The sequence below is a fragment of the Crocuta crocuta genome, unplaced genomic scaffold, assembly GCF_008692635.1.
Source record: "Crocuta crocuta isolate KB4526 unplaced genomic scaffold, BGI_CrCroc_1.0 scaffold127, whole genome shotgun sequence".
NCBI lineage: Eukaryota > Metazoa > Chordata > Mammalia > Carnivora > Hyaenidae > Crocuta > Crocuta crocuta.
The window spans coordinates 7,874,400-7,886,628 of record NW_027532008.1 but is presented as its reverse complement, the minus strand read 5'-3'; the positions used below and the strand labels follow the sequence as shown (position 1 = coordinate 7,886,628).

General features: G+C 38.9%; 1 protein-coding gene across 3 annotated transcripts in view; it reads right to left on the bottom strand.

The window, feature by feature from the left end:
- The window catches only part of HP1BP3 (heterochromatin protein 1 binding protein 3), a 37,324-nt gene extending 25,378 nt beyond the window's left edge, over window positions 1-11,946 (bottom strand). Inside the window, exons 1-5 of one of the 3 annotated variants that reach the window (XM_077775791.1) lie at window positions 11,673-11,946; window positions 7,083-7,278; window positions 6,537-6,636; window positions 3,423-3,576; window positions 1,709-1,868 (exon numbers count right to left, since the gene is read on the bottom strand). In XM_077775791.1, coding sequence (XP_077631917.1) covers window positions 1,709-1,868; window positions 3,423-3,576; window positions 6,537-6,636; window positions 7,083-7,178 — 510 coding nt within the window. In that variant the 5' untranslated portion in view covers window positions 7,179-7,278; window positions 11,673-11,946. Of the gene's footprint in view, window positions 1-1,708; window positions 1,869-3,422; window positions 3,577-6,536; window positions 6,637-7,082; window positions 7,279-11,672 lie in introns of those variants that run through there. The other 2 variants (XM_077775788.1, XM_077775790.1) reach the window with 2 other exon arrangements.
- Window positions 11,947-12,229: the final 283 nt, after the last annotated feature.

Sequence of the window (12,229 nt, the reverse complement as noted above, 5' to 3'; positions counted from 1 at the left end):
TCCGTGCTCCACCAAACTGACAATGAGATGGCAGGAGACATCAGGTCTCCTGTTTGATTCATAAAATGGTATCAGTGGTCTGAAATCATGATTTGTTACAATACATGCAACACCCTCCCCCCTCATTTGTACAAATATGCACAATCAGATTCAAACTATCTTTAGGCCTAATTATACTGTTCTAATTTTTTGTTTCACTGTTTAAAATTTTACTCCCTCTCCAAACTCACTGTGACCCTGCTCATCCAAACGTAGGCTGAGTGGTTGTGAAGTAAAATCCTTGATGAAAAGTTATACAAAGAAACGAGATTTCACTAGAGTCAAACTATCTAGATCAAGGAAGTTTCAAGGAGTTGAGAGCACTCTTAAAAGAATGCAGGGGGAGGTCCGAAGACAAACCCTTTTCCAGTTTATGTGTCGGTATTGTCTTCTCAAATTCTGAGAATGACCACTAGGCTGCCCCTTCCTATGTATACCGACCTTAATTAAATTTATCCCTCTTTCCCCAACTCTGACTCAGATCCTGGCAACAAGGTCCCTAAAACCAGGGTGTCTTTGGTTCCTATCTTAGCTCCTCTTATCATCTCATCATGTGAATTAACAAGGCAAAACTAACCAGGAAAACTTACACAAAAAAGGCAAGGTCAGATTAGAAGAGAACCTTAAAACCAGGGGGCCTGGGTGGCTCGGTAGGTTGAGCATCCAACTCTTGATTTTGGCTCAGGTCATGGTCTCACAGTTTGTGGGACTGAGCCCCGAGATGGGATCTGTGCTGACAGTATGAAGCCTGGTTGAGATTTTCAATCTCCCTCTCTTCTCTGCCCCTCCCCAGCTTACATGCATACACACTCTCTCTTGTTCTCTCTTTCAATTTTGGAAGTCAATGGATTATAGCAAAGTCATAAAGGAGGAGAATTTTTGGTGATGAAACAAAGTAGCAAGGTTCTAAGAATCTGACAGCTCAAGTATGAAAGCTAATCACTACCAGTAATAGACATTCAACTTTGAAAAATGAACCTAAAGACAGTATTATCTTTTTGGGGGTGCCTGGGTGGCTCAGTCAGTTAAATGTCTGACTTTGGCTCAGGTCATGATCTTGTGGTTTGTGAGTTCCTGCTTTAGATTCAGTGTCTCCCTCTCTCTCTGCCCCTCCCCTGCTTGCACTGTGTCTCTCTCTCAAAAATAAATAAACATTAAAAAAAAAAAAAGACTTTAAGATAGTTTATCTTTTAAAAATAAAAGTCCTCTATGCTATTCAGTTACTCTCTGTCACAATCAGACTTTAGAAGGGCAAAGATGACCCTGTTTGTTTTAATTCTCTGTTATACCCCTAGCAGGACTATCGACACAGAGAAGTTTTAGTTAGTCCTTAAATGTTTGTTGAATGAATTAACAGGTGCAGCCTTCAAAGAAATACTATACTTAACCAATAAAATGAGTGTAAAAAAAAAATCTAAAGTTAAGAATACTTGCTATAGTAAATTTGAATTCAAAAAATTAACAGTGCTCACCAAATGTGATTTTCTTAAAAAAACAAAACAAAAAATAACCAAAAATACCCCATGCACTTCACAATGGCTTTCTTCTATTTAAGTATCTTTTATGAAACGGAGCAAGATTTCTGATGTCTGGACAGGAATATGCCATTTTCGAATAACCAAAAGACAAACAATAAATCTAAGATGAACTGCTTGTAATAAAAACTTGCCTTAATGGCCTCAGTTAGGATTGCATCCATCTTGGGACGTGGGGAGGAAGCCATCGGTGTTTGTTTCTGGGCCCTGGCTAGCTGGCTGGCAGAAAGGGTAGCCCAGGAAGGTATTGTTTTTTTCACTTTCTTCTCCTTTTCTTTAGACTGATCTTTCTCACTTTAAAACAAAGAATTGTTATTATGCAAGGTAAACTCTTCAGAAAGAGGTATAAAGTCAGAAAGAAGAATAGACAAGAGAGGGATAAAAACTAATGTTTCAATTTACTTCCACACTAAGGTGATATATAAAATAAGCAAAGTTTTACAAAATAAAGCCTTTAAAAAAATTGGATACTGTAAATGAACGAAAAAGGTGTTTTCATTTGGGTGCAGGAGAGAGAAGTCCTACACGTGAGCATTGGTATGAAGGGACAGTACATGAAAGAAATAGGAATTTTAAAATGTATTCTAATAACTACAACAGGTCTAATTTAGCACAGTGAAAAGAACTCAAGCTCTGAAGTCAGAAGACCTGGGTTTGAGTTTTTGCTCGAACATTTCCTAGCTATATGACCTTAGCCAAGCGACCTGAATCTCCGCTTCCTCAGCTGTAAAATAGTAATATAAAACATTTTATAAGGTTGTTGCAAGAATTAGATTATGTTCATAAAAACAACTTTGTGAGCCATAAAGCATTACACAAATTGTATTCTAAATAATAACAACAGCACTCTATGCACCTAAAATATAAAGTAGCTGCTAAAAATTCCGCAGAACATATAAAGCTGGGATAAAGGATTCCCTGAGGATCACACCTAGAAGGTATAGTTATTACCTCTTTTATTTTACTCTTTTATCTTAAATAAAAGAGTAGTTACTCTTTTATTTTAAATGTAATTCCTAACTGTTCTAACCAATTATGAAAAGAATTCAACCAGTTACCCTGCAAACAGAACAAACCAAAATTGCTTCAAATTAAAAAAGAATTGTCACCACGCGGTACAGATTATCAGTAGCAAATTTGCTTTCAGATTCTCAAAGTCACCCTCAAAATATATGCATTTTTAGACTCTAGTAATGACTGATAGATTACTGCTTTCTAACATAAGCATATAAAAACAACTCACAGAGGCATAAGTCGGAATAAAATGGTCAAATGTTTCCTAGGTCAGATTTTTAGAGTCACGTTTCATTTCTTATTGAAATTATGTCAATGACTAAAATATAAGACACTCCCATAATGAATCCTAAGCACACACACAAAAAATTTCAAAGGCAAAGGCAATGAATTTTGGGTTATTCAAACCATGGTTATGATAGCAGCTACAATCTCTTATAGGCCATACAACTATGTAATAAACCTATTTCAAACAGTAATTCTAAAAAGTAAATCCAAGGGGTGCCTGGGTGGCTCAGCCTGTTAAGCATCCGACTTCAGCTCAGGTCATTATCTCGTGGTTCATAGGTTTGAACCCCACACTGGGTTCTGTGCTGGCAGCTCAGAGCCTGGAGCCTGCTTCAGATTCTGTGTCTCCCTCTCTTTCTGCCCCTCCCCCGCTCGTGTTCCATCTTAAAAATAAATAAACTATAAAAAAATTAAAAAAAAAAGTAAATCCAAGTAAGTAGCAAACATCTAGCACAGACCAATGATATAATTCTTTAAAGCAATCTGATCTACAGTCCTTTTACATAGTCTTCAATTTTAAAATAGCAAGAAGGCTTAACTCCTTACTCCTTTTTGGTTTCCTCAGAAGACTTGTTCTCTTCCTTCTCTTCATTCTCAGGTTCTCCTTTTGGCTGCTCTGTCTCACTAGATGTAGCAGGTGGAGTTTCATTCTCTTGTTCTTCTACAGTGGAGACAGATTCCTCTGAACTTATGTCTGGTTCTAAAAAATCAGGTGTGCAGAATTGCATCAAATAGATATATTAGGGCCCGAGTCAATATAAGGGTAAAAGTCTATCTTATTAAGCAGAAAAGCCAAATGTTCCAACTGACAGATGGACTTTAATATGAATAAATGACTATTAGTTGCAGAGTTCTTTCCTCCTTTATGTAGCTCAAATCAGCTATTCAAAGGTTTATTCAGACCACTATGTGAGAAAAGGAGATGAACCAGGAAATTACACAGAAAGAGAAACCCATTTTACCCTGAATCAAATCTCTTGCCTATTCTCCTCTGCAATATTAACGAGATTCATAATTAAGACATTAGTTATTTCATAATTTAACAGACGAATCATAGTAAGGGAATGAGGAATAGAAAGTTAACACCTATTTTCCAAGTGAAAAGACTGGGGCAAGGGCAGAAATGTGAGGGGGGTGATCCTGAGATCTGCAGTTGCTTATTTCTATCTTTTCTCAGCAAGCCTCTCTGAGCAGTCCTTCAAAATACGGAGCCCCAGATATGGATAAGCAGGGACTTCCAAGAAAAGGACTCTCCCATGGCAAAGCATACACAAAGAACAAAAGTGTACGCTTGAAGAGTTTGGTCAGTTAAATTATGTGAACAAATTACTATCATAATAATGAAAAATTCTAAGGAACAAAAAAATGCTGGGGCATCTGGGTGGCTTGGTGGGTTAAACATCCGACTTCAGCTCAGGTCATGATCTTGTGGTTTGTGGGTTTGAGCCCTCTTAGGATCCTGTCTCCCTGTCTCCCTGCCCCGTCCCTGCTTGCATGCGCATGTGCACGCAGTGTCTCTGTCAAAAATAAACATTTTTTAAAAGAACAAAACCATGTCACTTCCTTCTTATAACCAAACCACATATATACAATTCTAAAGGAATTTCTAATTTTCAACAAGTTAAAATTCTAAAACATAAATTTGAGAACAGTCAACTGTCACCTATTGATCTTATCCTGGATTATGCTCTTTAATGAGACATGCACAGAAGTTGAAAATCCTCCCATTTGTTCAGCCAACATTGAGATTTTAGAGTCAGACACATCCGGATTCAAAAGTTCAGTCCTTATGATTTTCTAGCTTCATGGCTGATGGCAAGTTCTTTGATATCTCCAAGCTTCAGTAATCCTACCTCACAGTTATCGTGGGGATTCTAGAAAATGCTTTAGGGGATACCTGCACTTGTACCATGGGGGTGATTCCCACCCTCCTTTGGCCTCTCCTGCTGCTTCTAGAACTATTTTGCAAAGTATTAAGGCTGTAACTTCATTATAACAATGGCATTAGGTGATTCAGATAATTTTTTATATCATATATGTATCTTTTACTGCTCCTTGGCCCACCCATTTGACTTAACTGGCTGCATGGGTAAGATTTACTGTTAGTCATTATGTTTGTTTATACATTGTCTTATTCTAAAAAGGATGAAAAGAACCACTTACTGGGTTATAGTAGAACTATAAATTCAATTTCATACTACTTTCTCTTCTCAAGAATTGCTTAATAGTTGATTAATAAAAGTGCAGTCACTCAACAGGCATTGAGTATGTAGTATGTAGAAGACAACTGCTTCCAACTCATTAAACTATTGTGTCTGTCTCTGAAATACGGGATTTATAAAATTTAAAGTATGAGTCCAATTATTTTTACATACATAATACCATAGTGGGAGAAGATAAAACACAGAACTTGTCAAGTGACTTACTGATCCTTTCTAAATTCTTGGTTGACTTTTCCACTACCTGAACTCTTTGTCCTGTATTCTGAAAACTGATGTCATTAGTGATTTAGTGGCATTAGCTGTTAAGCAAATGTGGCTTAAGGTGGGCCATCAAGCGGCCTAACTCAGCGCCGGACCAAATAACCTAACTTCAACTCACTAGCACTTCTCATTTATTTATTTGAGAGAGAGAAAGAGAGCATCTGTGTGAGGTAGGGGAGAGGGGCAGAGGGAGAGAGAATCTTAAGCAGGCTCTATGCTATACAGAGGCCAATTTGGCGCTTGATTCCCCATGATCCTGGAATCATGACCTGGGCCTAAAACAAGAGCTGGATGCTCAACCAACTGAACCACCCAGGTGACCCCCTCTCATTTTTTTTATATGCTGAGTCCCATGTCTTCTAAATATGCCTTATGCCAGGGTACCCACATTGCTTACAGTATTCATCTGAGCATTATTTTAAGACAAAATCCAGGTTCAGCTGGAAAAAAAGAGTATATTCCTGCTGCATCAAGGGATAAAGGCAACAAGGGTGCACGTATTTTTTATTCCTAACCTGTGATGGTAAACAGAGATTGAGTTCTAATAGCCACGACAAGGGATGGTGCTCATCCCTGGCAAACCTGAGATATTAAAGGCAAGGGAAAAAGGAAAAAAGGAAAAGGATGAGAAAAAAAGAAGGTCGCAAGAAAAAAAAGAAAAACAAGGAAAAGAAAGAGGTAGAGAAGCCATAAAGGAGCACGATTACCCAGGTTGATGGTTCTACATTTCTCTTGATTCATTATGTTCCCACCTCTGTCTGGCCAATCTTCTCCCCACCAACACCAAATAGAAACCAATGTTCTGATTGGCCCTTTGCTCCCTCAAGGCCTTATGACGATTTCTGCACTGTCCACCTTGAAGTCTCATTTGTCCACAGCCTTCATCCCCAAGACACTATACGCCCAGAGAGCTACTCTTCAACTGTTCCTGTTCTTGCCAACCATTTTCTGTTTTTAATTCCAAGAACATGAAATTTACACCTCGAAAAATCTTGAGACAAGATGAAATTCTTCCTTTGGTCTGGAAATGACGTATCAATAGGCACAACTTCTCTCTTTCAATGCTTCCCCAAAACAGCCATGAAAAAAGAACAATTACGTTCAAACGATTTTACGGGATACTCTGAATTGGAGTAGAAACTTCTGCCATTTTATGTTGTCTCCTGCTTTACTTTACCTGGCTTTTCTTCCTCCCCTTCAGCAAGCTTGCTTTTGGGAGGAGTTTCCCGCGTAGAATTCACAGTTCGACGAATCGGCATGGTGTTATCTTCTACCTTCTGAGAAAAGAGACAGCCATAATCACACATGCATAAGAAAAATGTTCTTTTCTCTCTTTCTCAAGGGACCTAACTGGGTGTCAGAAGATGTAGGAAAATTCTTCAAGTCGACTCCAGGATCTGATGCAAATTACTACTAACAAGTTTTTTTTGAAGTGAACCATGATATTTAAGAAGTACTTTTCAAAAGTATTTTATTTCAGCTAAAATTTCAAATGGAAACTGGTAATATACTTGATTTGGAATAAATTTAAAAGGTTGGAGGCTTTCTGAGGAATCTGAAGGGAAAGGGAAGATGAAAAGAATTTTGTATCTTTTGATTTTTTTCAGATTCACAGCCCAGACTCCCCAGAGTAAGGAAAGGAACATGTACCAAGAAGGACCCAGCAGGGCCTGAAGTCAGGGACTGATCCAAGAGTGAGCTTCAAGAATGTGTCAGCCCCTACCTCACCTAACTTGTCCGCGTGGATCAGCTGAGCTCCTACTATAAGTGGGAGTGCCTTAGGATGGACGAGTTCACCTTGAGACGTATCAGTCGCCATTTAAAATAATTTCTAGGCCCGAGTACAGGTTACACTCTGAAGCCTCTGCTGTTAACCACAAGGATTTTTCCTAATGGTTTCAGTGTGGTGAAGAGTCAACCTAAAGCACAGAAAAGACCTGGTGTGAAGATTAACAGAAACAAAACTAAACTAAATGTCTAAATTTAATACACATCCAAAAGGGAAAAATTAACTATAAAACTTATAGTTAAGTGACAGATGACTTGGTCAGTTATCATTCAGAAAGATAAAATCACTATCAAAATATAGACTAGGTTAAAGCAGCCACTAAGACAAATGCACAAGCCACAGCAGCTATTGCACCTTCCACATGAACAAAGGCAACAAGGACAAGAAAGCTCATAAGGAACCTAATCCCATTCCCCTCCTGCTACCATTAGGAACTTAGAAAGGACAGAATAAGGAGATTAAAGAATAGTTTAGTCAACTGTTTACTCAAAGATACATGAGTAAAGAGAGAAGGGTTTTGTTGTTATTGCTCTCAAAAGGATCAGGAAAATTAACTGTAACTTTAACTTCATCTCCTTTAGATAAAAGTAACACAAGGGCAAAAATACTGAAGAACGTGACACTCTAAGAGCCTCCAAATCCAGAGAAGCAAATGTAGACCATGGGAGAACAGAAGTATGTTTCCAAGACCTTATTCGTTATTTTTAAAGTAAGCAAAACTAGCACAGAAGAAAGAACATAATTAAATATTCAAAGATAAAACCCATGTAGTCACTCAAATTTGCCTCATTAACACTCTCTGGCCTCAAAAAAAAATCTCATCTGGAATTCAATGACATTTTATAACAAAAATCTCTCCAAAATATAAGAAAACGATCATTTAGATGTTTAGATCTTTGTGCTAATGAACATTAACAAAGAGTTAGAGAACAGCAGATAAGTCATTCAACCCCTGCTTGAAGCTCTAACCCTGTCTAGGAATTTAAGAGTTTTCAATTTGTCAGGTAATAGTCCCAAGCTACAATAACTGGGATCAAAACAAAACAAAAAAAACACACATGAAGAATACATTTACAGGGAAAATCTTTTTATGGGAACACCAAGAGCAATGCCAGACTTGTGAAAGTCTGTGAGTTGAAAGAATTCAAGATACACTAAAACTTATTATCAATCAGAAATATCCATGAATATTTTAAATTATCAACTCTTATAAAAACTACTTAGAGTGCTCATATAGCAATTCACTTTAAAGAACTATAAAATATAGAAATAAAAATAGCTGTTTTCTCATCTGTGAAAAGAGGGCCAAGTTGGGCTTAAGAACACTCATTAGAAACCTAAAAGTCTATCTTGTAGTAATGTGAATACATATACCTGCTCATTCATGCAACTAGCACTTACATAGTAATATATTTTCCTTGACAATAAAAAAAGCCCAAACAAATCTGCTGCTGTTTTTACATGTGAGCCCTATACAGAAATAAACTATCATGATCAGATTATTCTTGGTAAAGTGACACTGCTAACGAATTCATCTTTCTTAACCCATGATAATACCAACTAGGGTGAAAATGCTACTGTCAAGCCAATAAAACCTTCAGGAATCTCTGTTCACAGGGGACCTTGAAAAAAATTTTTCCCCTGTAAACACAATTACTGAAAAAAGTGTCAAAGCCTTTCCAGTCAACTATATTCACTAGTTACTCAAAATTAAAACAAACGGATGAAAAGGGGAGGTGGCACACAAAGGAAGCTACTACTAATGCCAAGGAGATGAAACTAAAATTGGGGCAACAAGTGCATGGTCCATAAAGACCCTGGACACCATTAACCTAAGGACAAAAATGAGTTTAAATTAGGCCAGATAAGTACGCCCAAGCTGGAATTAAAAAAAAAAAAAAAAAGTTGGTTTGCCAATGTTCCTGGCTGCATCCATCAAAAATATAAATCCCGACACTCTCCTGTTTAAAACCTCCCAATCACCACCCCCATTATTTTACTAATTTCGCCTCCCACTCTACCCATCACTCTACTCTTGACTCCAAACACAAAAACCTTCTCTTGGCCCTGGCCCTGTGCTCTGCTCATCCCTGCCTCAGAGTGTTTGCATTTGCTGTTCTTATAAACTAGAACCCTCTTTTCCTAGACACTTCAATCAGCTTTCTGCTCAATGTCACCCCCTAAGAAAGGCCTCCCTCCCAACCTTCTCGTTCTTCAGGTTTCTTCAGCACTTAACACGAACTGAAATTCAAAATATGTATTTACTTGTTTATCATGTATCTCTTCCAAATGCAACGTAAGCACTACAAGCGCTAGGACTTTAATTCACCAATGTATTCACAGCACCCAGAACAGCATCCAACATATAACGAGTGTTGGATAAATATTGGGGGAAAAAGTTAAATGAACAATACCGTGTGATTCAGTACCTACTACTATATTCAGTACATGTGAAGAACACTTAAATGAAACCCAGTTACCAGGGATACATATTAAGAAGTCTGCCTTGGGGCAACCTGGTGGCTCTGATGGATGGCTAGGCATCTGCTTTGGGCTCAGGTCATGATCTCACAGTTCATGGATTCAAGCTCCACATCAGGCTCTGAGCTCTCAGCTGCTTAAGATTCTGTGTCTCTCTCTCAAAAATAAATAAACATTAAAAAGAAAAAAAGGTACTCTGTCTCAGGGGGACTTGCCTGGCTCAGTCTATAGAACATGCAACTCTTGATCTTGGGGTTCTCAATTCGAGCCCCACATTGGGTGTACAGTTTTACTTTCAAAAAAAATGTCTGCCTCAGCTTTGAATTTCCTTGGTAAAATGTCATGGAACTTAAAGCTTCAGCCTGTAATACTTTTTTAATAGGCTGCGTAATGAATTACTTAATATGTTCAATGTTCATTGAACATTTGTTACAGAGGTAACAAAACTATATGGATGATTAATTTATACTACTTTACCTATCATCACAACATATGTATTTACTTTCTGACTCAGACTTTTAGGCTACCATGCTTATACTCCAGCAGACATCTTAGCCAGCTGGTTCACTGCTGCATACTTGGTGCTTAAGAACACACCAGGCATAAAACAGGTGCTCAATAAATAGATGTTAAATAAAAGGACTAACAAATGAAAAAGTTTCCCACCTAGGTTCTTATGTGTGCCCAAAACAACCAATCTGAGTGTACCTGTGGTTTATGTGGTCTGCCTGCGATCTTCAATTTAGACTTTATTACTATTTTTTTAATGTTAGATTAACTACACAAAGAACTGCTTTTGTAAAAGGAAATTCTAAAATGTTTTTAATTTATTAATGCAAGCAATAAAGGTGATAAAGTAAGTCCAGAATTTCAGAGTTTTTATTTTCTCTACATTAAGAGAAAGCAAGAGGTGCCTGGGTGGCTCAGCTGGTTGGTTGAGTGTCCGACTTTGGCTCAGATCAAGATCTAACCTTCATGGGTTGGAACCCTGAGTGGGGGTCCTTGCTGTCATTGCAGCTTTGGATCCTCTGTGTCCCTCCCCCACTTATGCAAGCTCGTTCCCTTTCTCAAAAAAAAAAAAAAAAAAAAAAAAATTTAAAAAAAGAGAAAGCAATAGAAAAGTAAGTAGGAACTTAACAATGTATTTCAGTTTATTGTTAACTCTTGAGAGTAGGCTTTTTAGAGGCTACCTGGGTGGCTGTCAGTTAAGCATCCTACGCTTGATTTCAGCCAAATGGGGAGTCTGAAATGGAGACTCCCCCTTCCCCCCAAGTCCGTGTGCGCGGGCTCTCTCAAATTAATAAACTTAAAAAAGAAAATATGCATTTTAGGGAAAATATTGTTTCATGTTTTACCAAAAAATGTGTGCAATATATTATTAATTGTAAAACCACTAGCTTTGCACTAGTTTATGTTATAATGTTTCCAATCTAAAGTTTTTAGCTGAGCTCAGACTATGGTAATGTTACAAGAGGCATGCTGGTAATTAGCTGCCAACTTCCCACCCCTTCACATTTCAATAAATCAGTATGTACCTAATTAGTGTCTATCTTAAGCACAGATGCTATAGCCACTCCATGACGCCCCTTGAAAGATAATCACAACCTAAACAGCTTAACACTTGAGATTTTCATCTATGAAGAGTTCAGGATCCTTCCTCCAACTTTCTGCCCTCATTCGTCCAACTAAGCTTAAAAGCAAAGCCAAACCGAAAACAAAAAACCACGAACAACCCCCCCAAAACCTTTACAATGTTACTTCTACTTTGAAACACATTAAACTGAACTTTTTAGAAGAGCAATAAAAACTTTAAGAAGCTCACAGTAGCTTTATGCCCATGCCAGATTACACAAAATCAAAGCATCTTCCAAAATAAAACGAGTCACATCTAAATTTCATTCTATGACACGACAGCTTGCCCATCAAGTCCCAGGCGAATTCCTAGAAGTATTTCGAACTGTATTCTCGCTTTTCAATGTAATGTTAAGTCAGGAAGCACAATAAACAACTCAATTTCAACGCTGAAGGGGCAGTCAAGTTCACCTTGTCCAGTCCTCTGTGCAGGAGAGAATACTCCCCCAAAAGGGTTAAGTGACTGACTCGTCCTCGGTCACAGACAGTGGCAAGTCGGTATCAAAATTCAGATCTGAGGCTCTCACTTCAGCACTCCTGCCTCCACCTCTGGACAAACGCTCATATTCACGAGTTTGACTTTATTAACGAAAACCACACCGTCTAAGGTGCGGTGAGTAACAAGCTCTGGGAATGCCAGACGGCACAACGAAAGCTCAGGCCCGCGTCGCAGCAGCAGCAGCGGNAGCCGCTGGGGGAGTCGGGGGGAGGGGGAGGGGGAGGGCGGTGACGACGGAGAGGTCCGCCACGGGCCTCAGGAGCATGCGCAAGGCCTCAGCCAATAGGAGCGCAGCGAGAGGACACTGGCGCAGGCGCGCTGGGACGCAGGGCCCTGGACCAGGGAAGAGCTACCCCTCCTCCCCCCAGTCCAAACAAAACAAGGGCGGGAGCGCGCGCGCCAGAGGGCCCCGGAGGAGGCGTCAACGAGAGGGGTAGGGGGCTAGGTCGCAGGAGAGAGGGGAGAGGGC